This window comes from Acipenser ruthenus, chromosome 8, assembly GCF_902713425.1.
Source record: "Acipenser ruthenus chromosome 8, fAciRut3.2 maternal haplotype, whole genome shotgun sequence".
Taxonomy (NCBI): Eukaryota; Metazoa; Chordata; class Actinopteri; order Acipenseriformes; family Acipenseridae; genus Acipenser; species Acipenser ruthenus.
This window is the reverse complement of record NC_081196.1, coordinates 17109754-17126329: the sequence shown is the minus strand read 5'-3', so window position 1 is coordinate 17126329 and position 16576 is coordinate 17109754. Positions and strand designations below refer to the sequence as shown.

General features: G+C 37.6%; 1 protein-coding gene across 1 annotated transcript in view; it reads right to left on the bottom strand.

Moving 5' to 3' along the window:
* The window catches only part of LOC117407442 (retinoblastoma-associated protein), an 86721-nt gene that overhangs the window by 52416 nt on the left and 17729 nt on the right, over positions 1 to 16576 (bottom strand). Inside the window, exons 10-17 of the mRNA XM_059028641.1 lie at positions 16050 to 16159; positions 14712 to 14789; positions 12134 to 12221; positions 10659 to 10775; positions 10040 to 10096; positions 9891 to 9934; positions 9713 to 9789; positions 8843 to 9042 (exon numbers count right to left, since the gene is read on the bottom strand). Coding sequence (XP_058884624.1) covers positions 8843 to 9042; positions 9713 to 9789; positions 9891 to 9934; positions 10040 to 10096; positions 10659 to 10775; positions 12134 to 12221; positions 14712 to 14789; positions 16050 to 16159 — 771 coding nt within the window. The remainder of the gene's footprint in view (positions 1 to 8842; positions 9043 to 9712; positions 9790 to 9890; positions 9935 to 10039; positions 10097 to 10658; positions 10776 to 12133; positions 12222 to 14711; positions 14790 to 16049; positions 16160 to 16576) is intronic.

The window sequence follows — 16576 nt, the reverse complement described above, 5'->3', positions numbered from 1 at the left end:
GTGATGCAGCTTCCATTTCCTGATTATTGATCCAACTGTGCTCACTGGGATATCCAAACACTTGGATATTATTTTGTACCATTTCCCTAATCTATGCATTTGTATTACTTTATCTCTAACTTCTGTAGAATGCTCTTTGGTCTTCATTTTCCTTCAGATTCACAGCCTGACCAATGATCCTTCAACAGTGGGGTTTTTATCCAGAAAATGTGACAGCAACTTTAATGGTTCACAGGTGGAGGCCAATGGTAAGGTAATTGTGTCCTCGTTAGGGCAATTTCTTTCATCGGTGTAAACTGGAAGCTTCCACAGCACAGGGGTTGAATACTTATGCAAGCAAGATATTTCAGTTTTTTATTTTTCTTAAAAATATTTCCCAACATAAAACCAATGTCACCTTACAATAATTGATTTTGAGTTTCAGTGTTTTAAAATAAAATATCAATAGGAGGCTGTGTGGTCCAGTGGTTAAAGAAAAGGGCTTGTAAGCAGGAGGTCCCCAGTTCAAATCCCACCTCAGCCACTGACTCATTGTGTGACCCTGAGCAAGTCACTTAACCTCCTTGTGCTCAGTCTTTCGGGTGAGACGTAGTTGTAAGTGACTCTGCAGCTGATGCATAGTTCACACACCCTAGTCTCTATAAGTCGCCTTGGATAAAGGCGTCTGCGAAATAAACGAATAATCAAACAGAACGAAATTTCAATGTACCATTTGTAATTCAGTAATATGAGAGTATTGGTCAGGGGTCTGAATACTTTTGCAAGGCACTGTGTGTGTATAATAATTTATAATTATATTTATTTTTATATATATATATATATATATATATATATATATATATATATATATATATACACACACACACACACACACACACACACACACACCAATATATATGTATGAAATACATACAAGCAGACACACATTCTGCAAACAGGAAATATTGCAGCTAGCAGAGATAACCTAAAATGGATCTGCCAAACTGAATTACCACCAAGCTTTCAGAAGTGTCACTTCTTCCACATGAACAGGTAACCTGTAGGGGTTTCCAGAAAAGGATAGCTATGACAAGTACATACAAGTTGTTCCAGGCAACAGATGAAGCAATTTCAACTGCAAGCAGTGTCCTCTAATGTGCAGCTCATGTCAAAGAATGCATACTACACTGTAAAGGAGGCTGTGTGGTCCAGTGGTTAAAGAAAAGGGCTTGTAACCAGGAAGTCGCCGGTTCAAATCCCACCTCAGCCACCGACTCATTGTGTGACCCTGAGCAAGTCACTTAACCTCCTTGTGCTCCGTCTTTCGGGTGAGATGTAGTTATAAGTGACTGCAGCTGATGCATAGTTCACACACCCTAGTCTCTGTAAGTCACCTTGGATAAAGGCGTCTGTTAAATAAACAAATAATAAACTGCTTCAGCAATTGGAAGCCATTTCCAGACTTAAGAGTAATTGTGCAGTCTTAGATATTCCAAACCAATTGGAAGACCACAAGTATTTATCCCATGGTGCTAAACACCTCTCTCACAATTACCATTAATTAACATGCAGTTTTAAGGGTTCAGCGACAGAAAAAAAAAAAAAGAGTCTAAATGAATGGGAAGGGGAAGCAACCACATAATATATCCTGTCATTAATCAAAGCTGGAAAAGTCGGCTTTAGCTTAAACATGTAAATGTCTGCATTTGTTTCATGAAAACACAGGCTTTGCCAGGGGAAAAGAGTAAACGCCAGATAAGTAAATAATCACATTAATACAATAGCATATCAAATAGGCATTCTTACGGTTTGCTGGGAAGCGAGGACCTTGGGGGATGCAATACAGCTGCAGTCAAGGATAATAAAAGCCAAAAGGGAAGAGTTTACGTGAGTATTTCACAGTACAAGACAGATGTGAGAAAGAGCTGTACAGTAATCAATCGCTTCAGCATTTATCATGCAGTACAAGTATTGTTTGACACACCTTACCTACTGCAATTCCACCTGGCTACATCACAGCTTAAGTAGAATGACTCAACCTGGGGTATTTCCACAGCTGCTCAAATATAGAATGCCATTTTATTGCTGTGTGAATTTTTTTTGAAGATAGCCGTTATCATTTACACTGCTTGATGTGAGCTTTACAGAAATCTCAATGGTATTAAATAGGGACAATTACGCTCACATTTTCGATTCATGAAAGAAAATTAATCACAACTGGGTCTTGTTTAGAGGCCATTGCACACTGCTTCGTTATCCAATTTTATCATACAGAATTCTCTTTCAGATCTTAACTTACATGTACTGAAGGCCTACATTTTATTGTACCATGTTCACCGTGTCTTTTGTTGGAGCAGACTATTTTATTTTATTTTTTTCTTCATTAATGCCTGGGTCTTTAAAAGCTCATGAATTCATCAATTCAGTACTCAGTCTAATTCATTTCAAACATTGTTTTAGAGAAACACCCTGCAGTCTTGCATGAAGGAATTGCATTTGTACCCTCTCTGAACTAAACCTTTCATACAGATAGATGTCCACCTTATTGTGGGAGCTGTCTTGCTGGAAACATAAAAACTGGAATGTCTTTTGTTTTGTTTTTGCACTCGTACTTGGGTATCTCAAATTAGAAATACATTTTCTGATCACACCAGCTCTCGTCACATTGCAAATATTTGAAGCAAATATAAGGTTATTGCCGTATTCCTGGACAGCACAGCAACTGCTGTGGTTCTGTTTGCACCTTAAATTATAAAAAAAGGGATGTACTGATCTATGTTTCCATTGGCTTGTCAAGAGCCCCCACCCCCCCCAAACCAACCCAACCCACCACACACAACTCGATCTTCCAATATGCATACACACACTCCAGTCTATCAGATCTAGGAGATGCGACACACCTGTTAGTGACAAAGTATCATCAATAAGGACCCATGGATTCAGGAAACGACACTTTGGCAAATAGCCATTTAAACTGCACCACTGACACCAGCTACCGCTTTGTCTTTCACCAGGTCATGTACAGCTTCATTTTCATCTTTGGCTTGGTGGGCAACGGATTGGCCTTGCAACGGTTCTGCAGCTCTCCCAAGACAGCCAACAGCACAGCGATTTACATGGCTAACCTCTCCGTGGCAGATCTCATCTTCGTGGCCTCCTTGCCCCTGCGGATCTACTACTATCACCACTCTGCAAATCGCTGGACCCCAAGCCGTACCTTCTGCCTTCTGACCTTCACCCCCAAGTACATCAGCATGTACGGGGGCATCTTCTTCCTGGTGTGCATTGGAATGGACCGCTTCTTTGCTGTGGTCTGCCCGTTGGCAAAGCGGCTGAGGAAGGTACGGACAGCCAGGGCAATCAGCGTAGGTGTCTGGTGTCTTATCCTGGTCCTCAGCATTTCCCTACCATTCCTGCATTTCATGGCTGCCACACACCACCAGCCCTGCCTGCCTGACCCTTCCTCCAGAAGGAACCGTCTGTTCATCCTGGTCGTTCTCTTGCTAGTGGAAGCTGCCTTCCTCTTGCCCCTGTTCCTGCTCCTCTTCAGCTACTGCAGCATCATCAGGACCCTGCGCCAGCCCTCCCGCCTTGCTCCCATCAAGCCCTGGGAAGGGCGCACCATGAGAATGATCTACTCCGTCATCATGGTCTTCCTTATCTGTTTCGCCCCCTATCACCTCAACCTCTTCTGGTTCACCCTAACCAAGGTAGAGCTTGTCCAAAACTGCACCCTGGCCAAGATCAATCAGACACTGCACCCTGTGGTGCTCACTCTGGCCACCATGAACTGCTGTCTCAACCCTCTCATCTATTACTTCTCCAACAAGATGTTTCACAAAGAGTCATCCGCCAGCAGTGGAAGTCAGTGAAGAGACAGGCTGGTGCTTATGTTAAAGGGTGGTTGTTAAAAATGGTCGGTGCACTTACGTTAGCACGGTGCACTTACAAGTGAGTATTCGTTCACTGTCCTTTCTACAATTTTATTCTCTCCTACTTCTCAAACTGTTCCGCATTAAAAGAAAAAAGCAGCATGGCATTGGCCATTAAAGCCAGTGCTTTTTTCAGAATTGCAGTTATATAGATAATGAGTTATAAAATACTGGGGAAAATGTCTGTACTATTGCCTTAGCATTTTGTGGCCTTCAAAATGATATCATTGAAGCAAATTGTATTGAAACAGCCAAGCATTTATTTTTAGCATGCAGTATAAAAAAAAAAATAAAAAAATTAAAATGAACAACGTTTATTTTTGGTTATGAATTCACACTTTGAAGCTAGTAACTCATTCAATAGTGAATTGGGTAATGGAACTACTGATACCAGCACAATTATATAATTACATTGTCAGTAGTTCGAAAATGTTTCAACAAAAAGATATACATTTATGGTTTACATGCCAAGTGACCTTGACCACAGACCAGCCATTCAAACTGTCTAAATTTGGCATCATAAGACCCTCATTTGAAGCAGTGAGCATAGTGTGTGCAGAAAGATTTACACAAAAAAAAGTTCAGCATATTTATGGACAGATCTGAATCAACAAGGTGTAATCCAGGTGTTACAGTAGCAACGGGTAACAATATATATTTAAAAAAAAAAAAAAGTGTGCAAGTAAGGCGGTCTACTTGGCCGTTTCTTGGAAGTGCGATTGTTGAAAACACAAATCAGTTCATGTTCTATGCAAACGACTGCCAGGAAATGAAGAAACATGAACCAGCAAGTCCCAGCTTCACTCAGATGAAGTACATTTTCCGCATATCATTAGGTATCAAGTATTCAGGCAAAAAAAGCAACAGTTTCAGTAGAACTATTTATATTTATATATATATATATATATTATATATATATGTATGTATATATATATATATATGTATGTATATATTATATATAAACACAACTTAGTATTAGACCAATGATTCAACCATAAGTCTGTGTCAATGTCTTTTGCTACAAATGCACTTCGTTGTTCATCTTTTTTTTTGTGATTTCAGTGTTAAGATGAGTTCTAATAGCAGCCCATTCGTAACATCTTCACACATTTTATAATTATCTGAAGTAAGGATTCAAATAAAGCTATTTGTTTGTTGTAACCAACTGTCCTTGTATAATGGAAAGTGTGTACTATACATGCTTTCCCAGAGAAACAGAATACATGTGATAATGCAGGATGGCAAAACCAGATAAGAAGGTTCGTTAGCTTCTCAAAATATTTGAGTTTGTAAAAAAAGGAGAACTTTTGCCAAGTGGATGAACACCATAAGGAGATTATATCCACAGAGGACTCCAGTGTGAGGCTTTGTGTTGTATTTTGTTTATCGTACAAAAAGAAAATTAAAAAACAAAAAGGAACCCAGGACCAGTGGGGATTAAGAACAGAAAATGTGAACCCAATGTTTTCCACACTTTACACAGAATCAATTGTACTTTATTTTTCTTTTCACAAAAAAAACAAACCACCAAATCATTGCCAAAGGAAAGTCCATTGTTGTCCTTTCTAATACTGCATTGTGAGCAAACAAATCTATTTCAACCAGCTTCCTCCCCAACCTTTCAGGTTAGTTTCACAGTTTACAAGGCAACCCAGAAGTATTTGCAACTTAATGTTGCTAAGGGAATTAGTTTGTTTTTCTAAACAGAAGTTTTCTGACTAAATGCCACAAACAGGCTCTGGTGTTGTTGAAACTCAATAGAAGAAAGTACTAACTAGTGAAAATATGAATGCCCGACACAAACACAATATGTATGATATTCTTCAAGTTTAAGCTAAACTAGTCGTGCTATTTACAAGACCTTCACAGAAGCAATTAATTTGCCTATAACAATATTTAGTACATACTCTGTTTAATGTAAGCTGCTGTAAAAACTGCAATAAGATTATAAAATGAGTGGGTATAAAAACTAATGGTGTAATTGACATTTGGCCAAGTTACTACACGCTTGTCAGTCTTTGAAAGTGAACTGTATGCATTAAGAGAAATAAAAAAAAACATTTCTTAGTCTTTTGTAGTGGTATCCTGCAGGCGATGCACATCCAAGGCCACTGAAACGGACGTACAAGCATATGTCCATCCGTCTGTATTTATATATGGCACATCTGTAGAGAGCAACTGGGGTATATGGAGGCATCTATATGTACATCAAACTTTTATACAGTTGCATAACATATATGAAGGTCCTGGCGAGACACTCATTATATAGATACCTCTTCATTGATACATCGCTGGCAGGGTTGTATGTCACCAATATACTTTTTTTTTTATTACTGTCACTTGTTAGAATACTTGGCATGTCCACCACACAGTCCGTCGTCTAGTAAAAGTCATTGTGTAATGAATGACTGCTCCATGCATCACTATCATGTTGGTCTTTTCTCCTCCACTATTCTTGTATACCAGTATGATTCATAAGCACAATCCACAAGTATGTGGACAGCAGAGACCATATTTGGCTGTTCATCAAGAGGGAAGCTTATGTTTCAGTACATATGCATTCACACCTCCACTGTTCATATCTCGGTAATCATTTCTGATTGGGCCTTTGTATTTTCAGTGTCATGTAATCTCCTTAATCTAAAGATACACTTCACATCTTGTGACTAAATATGGCTGCCATACTTTGGTCATGTTTTCACTGTATAGACAGACAGAGCACACAGAGTAACCGTGTTAATATTTGGGACACAGTTGTAATATTTAATTCTCAGAGTAAAAGTGCCATAAGCTCTGCCCATACCAATGATACAGATCCTTTTCACATGTCAATTTACTTAATGCTTACAAACTAGTTGGTCAGAGATGCCATTCCCATGTCTTACCCTTCTGCATGTGAATCAATATTGAGTTACAATTATCAGTTATACATTGGACTATTACATTACTGACTATTATAGGTGAATAGTTATTAATCCATACTGTACCACTTTCCAATAATCATTGTGAAATTTAGACCCTTGACCAATGTAATACAAATTGTATCTACTGGTTCAAGTGCACACTTGTTTTTTTTCACACAATTCTTGGAATAGTTAAATTCTGCACATTTGACACCTCCAACACTGTTCAAAACCTCTTACCACTTCCTTTCAAACCCAGTCACATGTGTATGCAGCACCCAACGCAAACGGCTAAACCTTTACATTGTATGCAGTTAAGCTCAAGAGAAACCTTCATTAAATCTGGCAAAAAAACTAAAAAGTGTTTGTGATCAAAAACAAAGTATATCTCAACAAACACCATTCACTCATCGTGTCACCTAGGATTCACAGAAAATTAAAGGCTTTAACACCCTTCTGTTTCAGCACTATATCAATCTCTTTCAGATTTAGAAGACTTGCTTGTTTTACCTTGCTTCAGAAAGTGATCAGGAACCAACCAGATTACTCCCCAAAGCTGAGTGCTGCTGAATAAGCTGTGAACTGTGAACACTCTGCAAGTTTCGCACAGAAGGAACTAAGAAGGTCATTACTGGCAAATGAAAAACATCCAGATGCTTTGCAAATGTTCTCTGGTATTAACCTCATTTTACTACACTGGCAGAATTTTCAATAGTACTACAGATACTGTAATGATGGAAGATTGTCATGATAGTAACAACGAGATACAGCTGACACAGTTGCAAGCAGTTTGTGATTCAATGCAAAATATATGTAGAGCATTAGCTGATAAATAGTTGCTTTGGAAAGTTCTTTGCGTGACATCTGGTCATCAGTGCTGGGTAGACTCTCTAAAAAGTGAATTAGACAAACCAAGCACATGCATTTTTTTTTTTTTTTTTTTTTTTACCATTACAAGTCATGAGTGGCCTGTAGATGGAAGTCCACCCTGCTACCTGCCCATGGCCAATTCAGCATTTTTTGTTGTCAAAAATAGTCAACTCAAAAACAACTTACACAAGCACTTTTACATGGTCCAATGTATAATTTGCACAAAAAACAGAACTGTTTTGAAAATCTGCTCCTAAAAATACTATTCAAATGCAGTCAATCAAGCCCCTCTCAAAATTCAGATATACTTATAACATGTAGAGCAAAAAATATATTGAGATACTGTTACACAAGCAAAACTTACAAGACGGTTTGTTGTCTTGAGTCATGAGTTCAAATTAGTCATAAAAGTATTCATTTTTACTGTTTTAAAAAAAGTGGTGTAAACACTACACTGCACTCAAACATAACACCTGTATTAAAGGAATTTGACTCCTGTCAGGACAATATTGTATTCCAAGCAAAACCGTTCATGTGAATCAAATCAAAACAGACCTTTCTATCACGAGAAGCAACAGACTAACCCCACACAGAGGCTTTCTTACTCAAATATGCTTCGTAATTGATGGCAATATTTTGGTTTTGTTTTATTTCTTGTTTCCTGACAGCAGTTAAAAACGGCGGTTTTACACCATATGGGGTGGCACAAATGGCAGCAAACACACACAAAAAGAGAAGAATGTTTAAGCTGGAGACAAGCACTGCCTTATAAATGAGGTTGTGTCCATTTGTTTGGGACCTCTTGGGATTGTTTGAGTATGCAAGCAGCAAAATACAAGCACTTAGTCTGGAAAGCCCCAGCCCCACTAAAGGATTTAAAAATCAGTCCACCTCCTGTCAGACTTTCAAACCATGGGAATGGAACAACAAGATATCCTGGAGGAGTCTTGGAAACCTCTACTTTAAATGAGTCCCTGCTACCGTTTACCTTAAAAACCCATTTAAAAAAGTGTCTGCACGGGTGTTATTTCATTTTTTTTTACTAAAATCTCAACAGCAGCTACCACTGTAGGATAAAAGACTTCTGGTTTGCTCCGGCCATTTTCCTCTTTCCACAAAAACCCTGTAATCAGAGGAAAGCCTGAAGGCTCAGCTTACCGATCTCCAGGCAATGGACTCCATGATGCGGTGTTCACATCTCTCCAGGTGCTTGATCATATCCCGCTTAAGGCTAGGCTCCACCTTGATGAAGCTCTCAATCACCTTGTAGAAATCAAAGGCCCTCAGCTCAAACACATCCAGTATCCATGGGAACGAGAGGTCTGTCACAGACGTGCTACCACTCTTGAAAGGGCTCCCTGACAATGTCAAAAAATCGTTAATTTGTAATTATTTTTTAAAGATTTAGGTTTAATAGGAAGATGTATCTACATTTTAATATAAAAACTAAAATGAAGCAAATGGATTCTTGATCTCTAGGATTTCTCAGCACCGTCTTAGTTCCCCTCAACCTAACCTACCAATTTACTGATTTGTCAAATTAATTTTTGGAAGGTAAATCTATTAATAAATACAATACTCTGTATTTGGAGAGAGTCAGCTTTGGAAAGGGAGAGCACAAGAGACAGAAAAAGGAAGATTAACAGAAAACAAAAAAATGGAACACCCTAGTACTAGTGGGAGGAGACTCTGTGAACATAGTGGCTAACTACACCGAGTGTAGCAACATCCCAGATAATAATATTATTTAGACAGGACTAACCAAGTTTTTGTACAGTAGTTCAAACATAAGTTAAAATGTAAGGCTGCAGTTAATGCATACCCCATAAGACACACACACACATTCCAAGTCGTCCAGAACACGACACACCACAGTACAGTGACTGTACTGGAATCCTTTGTATAAGGGGCACAATTAGTTTAAAAAGGAACTAGAAAATGCATCATTTTGACTACAGTTGCTCAATGCCAACGATGAGCACCTTGAATTCAGGTGTGCAACAAAGGAAATTGAAGAAAACTACTTACAGCCATATGTAGCCGTGACAACTTCCAAAGCACAGGCTAACAATGAGGTGTGGAAGGCATTGTTGTTCAACAGCTTGCTGAAATAATAAAAATATAAAATTAAAAAAACTCATCGGGAAAAAAGGTGTGCTTTTTTATTTTAATACAAATCAATAATACCCAATATAGAAAACCTGACCTTGAGACTTGCCTAAAATTTTGTACGGATAGTCGCTCTTCCTCCTAAGAAAGAGAGAATGAGAGAAATTAAAACATGTATACCACAGGAAGAGAAAGATACACCCAGAAAGGTAAAATTATATTTGGGATATATTCCGATTGACTTACTGATTTCACCATTGACTCCATGACTCTGTAGTATAATCGGATACCAAGTGTGAACCTCTAGAGAGTGAGACAAATAAAGCAATTTTAAACTATTTTCCTTATTGGTTTTACCTCAACCTTTAGCATTCCCTGAAGCTGTGGATAACTAATTTTTCTAAGCCTCACACAAGGTGTTGAAAGAAGAAACTGATTCAGCCATTTTTTGACAGACAGCAAAAGGTTGCCATAAATAATCTTGCTAGACTGCTAAGGTAAGTTATAGAATACTGCCACTGCCATATGGCTGGCTCCAGCTTTGCCCTATGTAATGGTTAATGGTATGAACGGTAATGAAAGGTTAGGCTCTTTATAAGACGACGCCACAGCTAGAGGTCTGGTGGGTACCACTATTTAACTAGATGGTAAGGTGGCATTCTGCTATAGCTGTCACTGTCCTGTCACTGTGACTGATGCTTACAGGAAGGATAAATTGGGCTGCGTTCCAGAATAAGGCATAATTTCCTCCTGGAACAGGAAGAAAGGCAAATGCAATGGGAGTTTTACTACCATATCCTAAAAAAAGCTGAAATGCTGAACACACAAGCACTGCAGTACACTTGTTCAATAAGTCATTCACTACCTGAGATCCAATTTCCGTACAGCCTTGTCCGACGGCAAGTGCAAACCTGTCACTGAAAGCCCTTCCCAGACACTCCACCCGCTGGGCGACGTCTTCTGAAGGATTCACTGTGCAGTTCTGAAAACAGCAATGAAAATACATTACCATCCTGCCACATCGTTAGTTACAGGTAAAAAATCTGAAGATTCAAAACAGCAGTATTCATATTTGTATTCAAACTCAAAAGGCAAAATTGACAAAGGGAGATTGTTTTCCAGTTAACACTGCATGCCAGGGACAAAAAGCTACACGAAGAATGGAAATGACTATTTACCTCTTTCAGCACGAAGTAACTTTGCAAAAAGAGGACACGGCAATAACTAATTAAATGATCATTAGCCTTTGGAATTCTTTACCACAAGAGTCTGCCCCAATTTTTAAATCTCATTTAAAAACATATCTGTTTGAAAAGGCATTTTGAATTGTGAATTGATTTTAAATAGCCAACTAATAAATATGTTTTGTATTAATTATAAACTATTCATTTTTAATCACATTGTTCTGCTAAAATGTTTTCAGCGCTTTGAGGGAACCTGGCCTTGAAAGGCGCTATATAAAAGTGCAATGTGGTGGTTGTTGTTTTTCATTACTTTGCTGGTTAGCTACCAATATATTAGGGGCCCAGTTAAATCCAGTTCAGCTCGCTTGTCCCGTACCTATCCACCTCTCCCACCCCTCATCCACTCTCTTCAGAAATATATATCAAACAAAGCATCCTGGAATAAATCATACATATCATTTTCACTGATGCATTGTCCATTATCTTTACTGACAAAAGGAAACATTATAATTTGACTATTTTATTTGTATTACCCAAGAAACTGCAATGTTTGACTTGCAGAAACCATTGGTTTTTTTAGGTTGCTGAGCAACCAAGAGGTGCCTAATGAGTCGCTTTTTCTTTTCTTTTTTAATGATTCTTTGTCTGCTTTAAATGAAACCAAGCATCATTGTCTACCTGATTCAACTTTACAAATGGTTTGCGTTTGCCTGAAGCAACTCGTGTACTGCCACCCATTAACTGAAGCACGTTACTAAATAAATAATTGGTCTATTTACACCAAGCCTGTACTGTACAGTATCTAAAGGGTTTATGGGGATTAAAGCACCCATGGAAGATGCAATTCTTTAAAAACTGCAAATCAACCCCTAGTTAGTTGACTGGTTTATTTAATCAACTGCTAGCACTCTGGAATTTTTTTTTAAACATTTATCTGTAGGTTGTCCACCTTGATTGCATCAAACACTTCTTTTTTGGGGGGGATTAAGATCTGGATAACCACATGGCGATTCCCCAGTGTGTTTCTGATAAAAGTAAATTCATAAATTATTAACGATTCAGTAAAGTAAAACTAGAATGGAAGTAAAATGCAATGGGCAGGAATTGGATTGCAATTCATTTAACTAACCGTTTACATCAACTACAACCAACTTACACTGAAATACCTCTTCAAGTTCTCGGAAGGTTTGTCACTGGCAGAGTTCAGGATAACCTTTAACTGCTGAATGGAGTTCATGGCAGCTCTGTAAGGCAAGACAGATTAAAACATTAGTTCAAAGCAAGACTGGCTTTGCAGAGTGTACACATGAACATAGATTCATTGAGCCACAGTTTTCATTTGACTTGCTATCTAGGTTATAGAAGGGCACCAATTATTCCGTTTTTTTACTTTGGGGTCAAATTGTATTAAAACATCAAACAGGGCACATACTGTGAACTTATATATGTGTACGATGGGTGGGTAGACAGTGATCACACCTTAACTTACAGGGGATAGTCTAGCATTTGGATACTTTAGAATTATGAATGACTGAATTGACTTCCCTTTGGTCAGTAATAGTGAAACAAATCAGTATTTTGCACGTCACATATATATAATATATAATATATAATATATAATATAACTGAACCGCACTGAAACGTTCTTCCATTTAATAAAATGTTTGTGTGAAATGTAGAAGATGCTGTGTGAACACATCCTATTTTTAAGTTTCAAGCTTCAAAAGAAGCTGAACATATGAAGCTGTTCTTTAAGTGCAAACTGTTTTCTGTTGCATTTGATCTCTCCAAGCCCTTGTCCTGCTGGCAGCTGTTAAAACATGGGGATGATTCCTTGTGGAAACATCAATACTAACTGAGCATTACAGATACACAAATCATAAAACAGTCATAAAAGTACTGTGCAAGGCCTGTTGCTAACACTGTAAAACCCTACCTGTCGCAAAGTTCAATTTCATACTTACCTCAGGCTTAATATACCCAATTCGAGCATGAAGAAGTTGTGAAGGGACTGCCCCCAGTAAACATAAAAAAAATTATTTGAGACACCAAGTTTACATTTTCACCTTCCAACCTAGCACTTGCCTGCATATGTGAATTACCATAAACATTAAAAATAATGTTAAGGTTGAGAATATAAAAAAAAATATTTAGATCTTTTATTTATCTCATGTAATCAGAACAGAAAATAGGAGGCACTTTTTTACACAGAAAATTGCGAGGGTCTGGAACCAATTCCCCAGTAATGTTGTTGAAACTTAAACCCTGGGATCCATAAGCTACTAACAACCAAACGAGCAAGATGGGCCGTATGGCCTCCTCTCGTTTGTAAACTATGTTCTTATGTAATCAAATAAACTTCAACATGATACATCAAGAGTCTACAAGAAACCTTAATAGTAGTACAGTATTTCATGTCAGATTTCGAAATGTCACATTTTTTTCAAATTTGTCAGTATGTGGAAAACTACAAAGCTGTATACAATTCAATATGTTAACGTAACATTATTCTGCAGGTTTCATTTGACTTTATGAAGCAAAATAAGTTAATTCTACAGGGAGATGCAAAACTTTTGGCCTTTGCTGTACACAAATACTGAGAGTAAATAGTGCCAAGAGAGTACTGTATATTTATTTATGTTTGTTTGTTTGTTTTTAAATCTGTGGATGCACATCAAAGCTGACTGTCAGCAATTGACTGAGTGAAAGGAAGATGGAAGAGCTGTGGATAACAATACCTGGTGTTTATATAGGACTCAATACCAACGTAGGTTTCTTTTCTGTGACTCTCTATATAGACTCCGGATACTGTTCCAACGTTACTTGTGCCTTATCTAACACACATTGCTAACTGCTGGCTGTGGCTTCAACGTTTCACTTTATCATCAAGTAGCATCAGTCCAAGAAACTGTGTGAGTTCCTTAGCGGTTTTCTTGTTTTTACTTTGGAGCTACTTTGTTCCACTCTCAGCATGTATTTATTTTTATCTGGGGGTGGAAGTCATATTCAAATGTCATGCTAGGACCTAAAAAAAAACCCAAGATGTAGGCATTTACTAACGCTGTACTGTCCAAAGCACATCAAATGGACTGTTATTTTTCTTAAGCTTTCGTGATGTACCAAATGTCACAGTAACGGACTAAGAACCATCTTATCTTCAGCAACACACTCAAAGACATAGTAAAATCAGTTTGTTATTTACAATACCAATGACAACAATAACTGTACCATCTGCATACTGCTGCACCACTATAGAGCTGCAGGTTGTGGAACTAGCATTCACATGGTCAGTAGGGGCCCAGTAATGTATCCCTGTGGTACACCAGAACATAAAACTAACTGAACAGAAACGAAGAACCAGCTTTATTATCTTAACCATATCAGGGTGCTCAAGCAACGCTCTCGAAATCTATTTTGGTTATGGGACTAAAATCATATTAACTGTGAAAGAAATAGTTTGACAACAGGTAGAAGTGAAAAGGACTGGTTTCACAGACACATTTTCTGTATTTGGCAACAGACATTTTTGCGCTTTTTCACAAAAGCGGAATCATTTTCGTTTCAAAATGTGCTTCTCTTTAAAACATCACTGCACTTTCTGTGTGTACAACACAAGAAAATGTTTGTTGGAAAAATGACAACCACCTCAGGTCATTTCTGTCTGGTCTCACTAAGAGGTTATTTGTAATTTACACATGGCAAACCATCAGGTGTGCTCAATATTCACCGCCTACCTGACTGGTGTTTGGGGAGGAATCCCAACAATCTCCTCTTCAAAATGATTCTTCCTGGGAGTTCTCTCCAGCTCCAACCTGCAGAAAAAATATAAATAAATACAAATAATTCTTTGCTCCTTTATACAGTGCTTTTTTTTTTTTTTTTTTTTTTTTTTAAATATCCAGCTGCACACCCCCGTTACAAAGATATAGCGGATGTGTTTGTAGAAGATTTGTCAATATTGTACTTAACATAAATATACAGCCTTTGTAAAAATAAGCGACACCCTGACATGTTCTTCCATTAATGCCTAACCAAGCAACATTACAATTGGATAAGAGATTTATACAACGCTCAAGATTGCTTTGATCACAGACACCATGTTATGCAGCTATAGTACAAATCCAGCCCAAACCATGCAGTTATATGCTAAACATGGCCTTGTAGTCATGCAGGTATACTAGACCTGGATGAAACCTACCTGCATCACAATTGCATTATTATTAGATGCAACTTGGTTCAGATCAAACACGATTCTGTTACTAAAGTTCCATATCTGAAACTTAAGTCCTTTTCAAAACTAGAGACAGAAGGTACCCTAAACTTCATATCTACAGCGCTGCATAAATTAAATAAATAGGCAGCATCTTTTGGTAACCTCAATAATATATTACACTTGCAGAAAGACTTTAGCTTGTGTTTATTAATGTTAGCCACATATGCATGTAAAAATCAGAGGTGTGACATGAGGACAGGCAGGCCCGCTAGCCTTGTTACCAAGGAAATGCATTCCGAGTGAGAGAGAATGAATACAGTATGCTCTTACCTCTCGGTAGCACAACATTGTCAAGTTTCTTATTGTTCTACTTTTATAGTCTGTTTTCAGAATTACATTTACTCATGTGAAGTCTAACAATCCTGCCCCAACTCTAGATTTTTTTATTACAGGTAGCAAGACCCCACACAGTGTCTTATAGCATGTAAGTGTTTCTGTAGCAGAAATAGACAACACCCAAGTCAAACTGAAAATTACGGCAGCAAAACAAAAAGGGGATGCATGCTAAATCCTTAGTGTACAAAGAAAAAAAAAGGGGGACGTGCTGTACAATTTATAATATTTAACCCTTTAACATTGCAGGCAGGTGTTCAGAGATAAGAAAAGGTAACGCCACTTGAAACTAAAGTAAACTAATTCAATTCACCAATATGTATAATTATGCCCATCATTTTTTTGTTCAGTATGTAAGACACTGAAGCTATTAAATCAGTTATGACATTATACTTTCTGTAAAGTTATTTTGTGTTAAGAATTAAAAAGATACACAACCAATATCTTAATATCCCAATATACTTACATATCAATCTTAGCAGGCTGCAGTGTTTCATCGTTGTCTAGGAACAGTCTGGCATCAATATCCTTGTTCTTGAGGTAAAGTTCTTCATACTGTTTAGAAAACACCTCCACCTTAAAACAAACCATTGCATGTAATTATATTTTTGTCATTTAAAAGTATGTGCTTTGTGTTACCCTACCTCACTTTTTTATGCTTGAAATCATACTCAATGGTTCCAAGTTATGCTGCTCTATAAATTTAGAGAATGTATCATTTTTCAGAATTACACAATCTGGTGGCCATGTTATTTGTAGGTTTGTTCACTCTACAACTACACCATCAAGCAGAGATGAAGAGGTTAGACTAATTTAAACAAAAATGGTAGTTTACATTTCTTATAATTGTGCTGTACCATTTAAGCAATAATATATATTTAATGTAAATGTCAATATTAGATCAACAAATCTCAATTCAGATCAAATGTCTCATACTGTATTCTGACATACAATAGGACACTGGCTTCAGTACTACAATTCATGCATTTATCA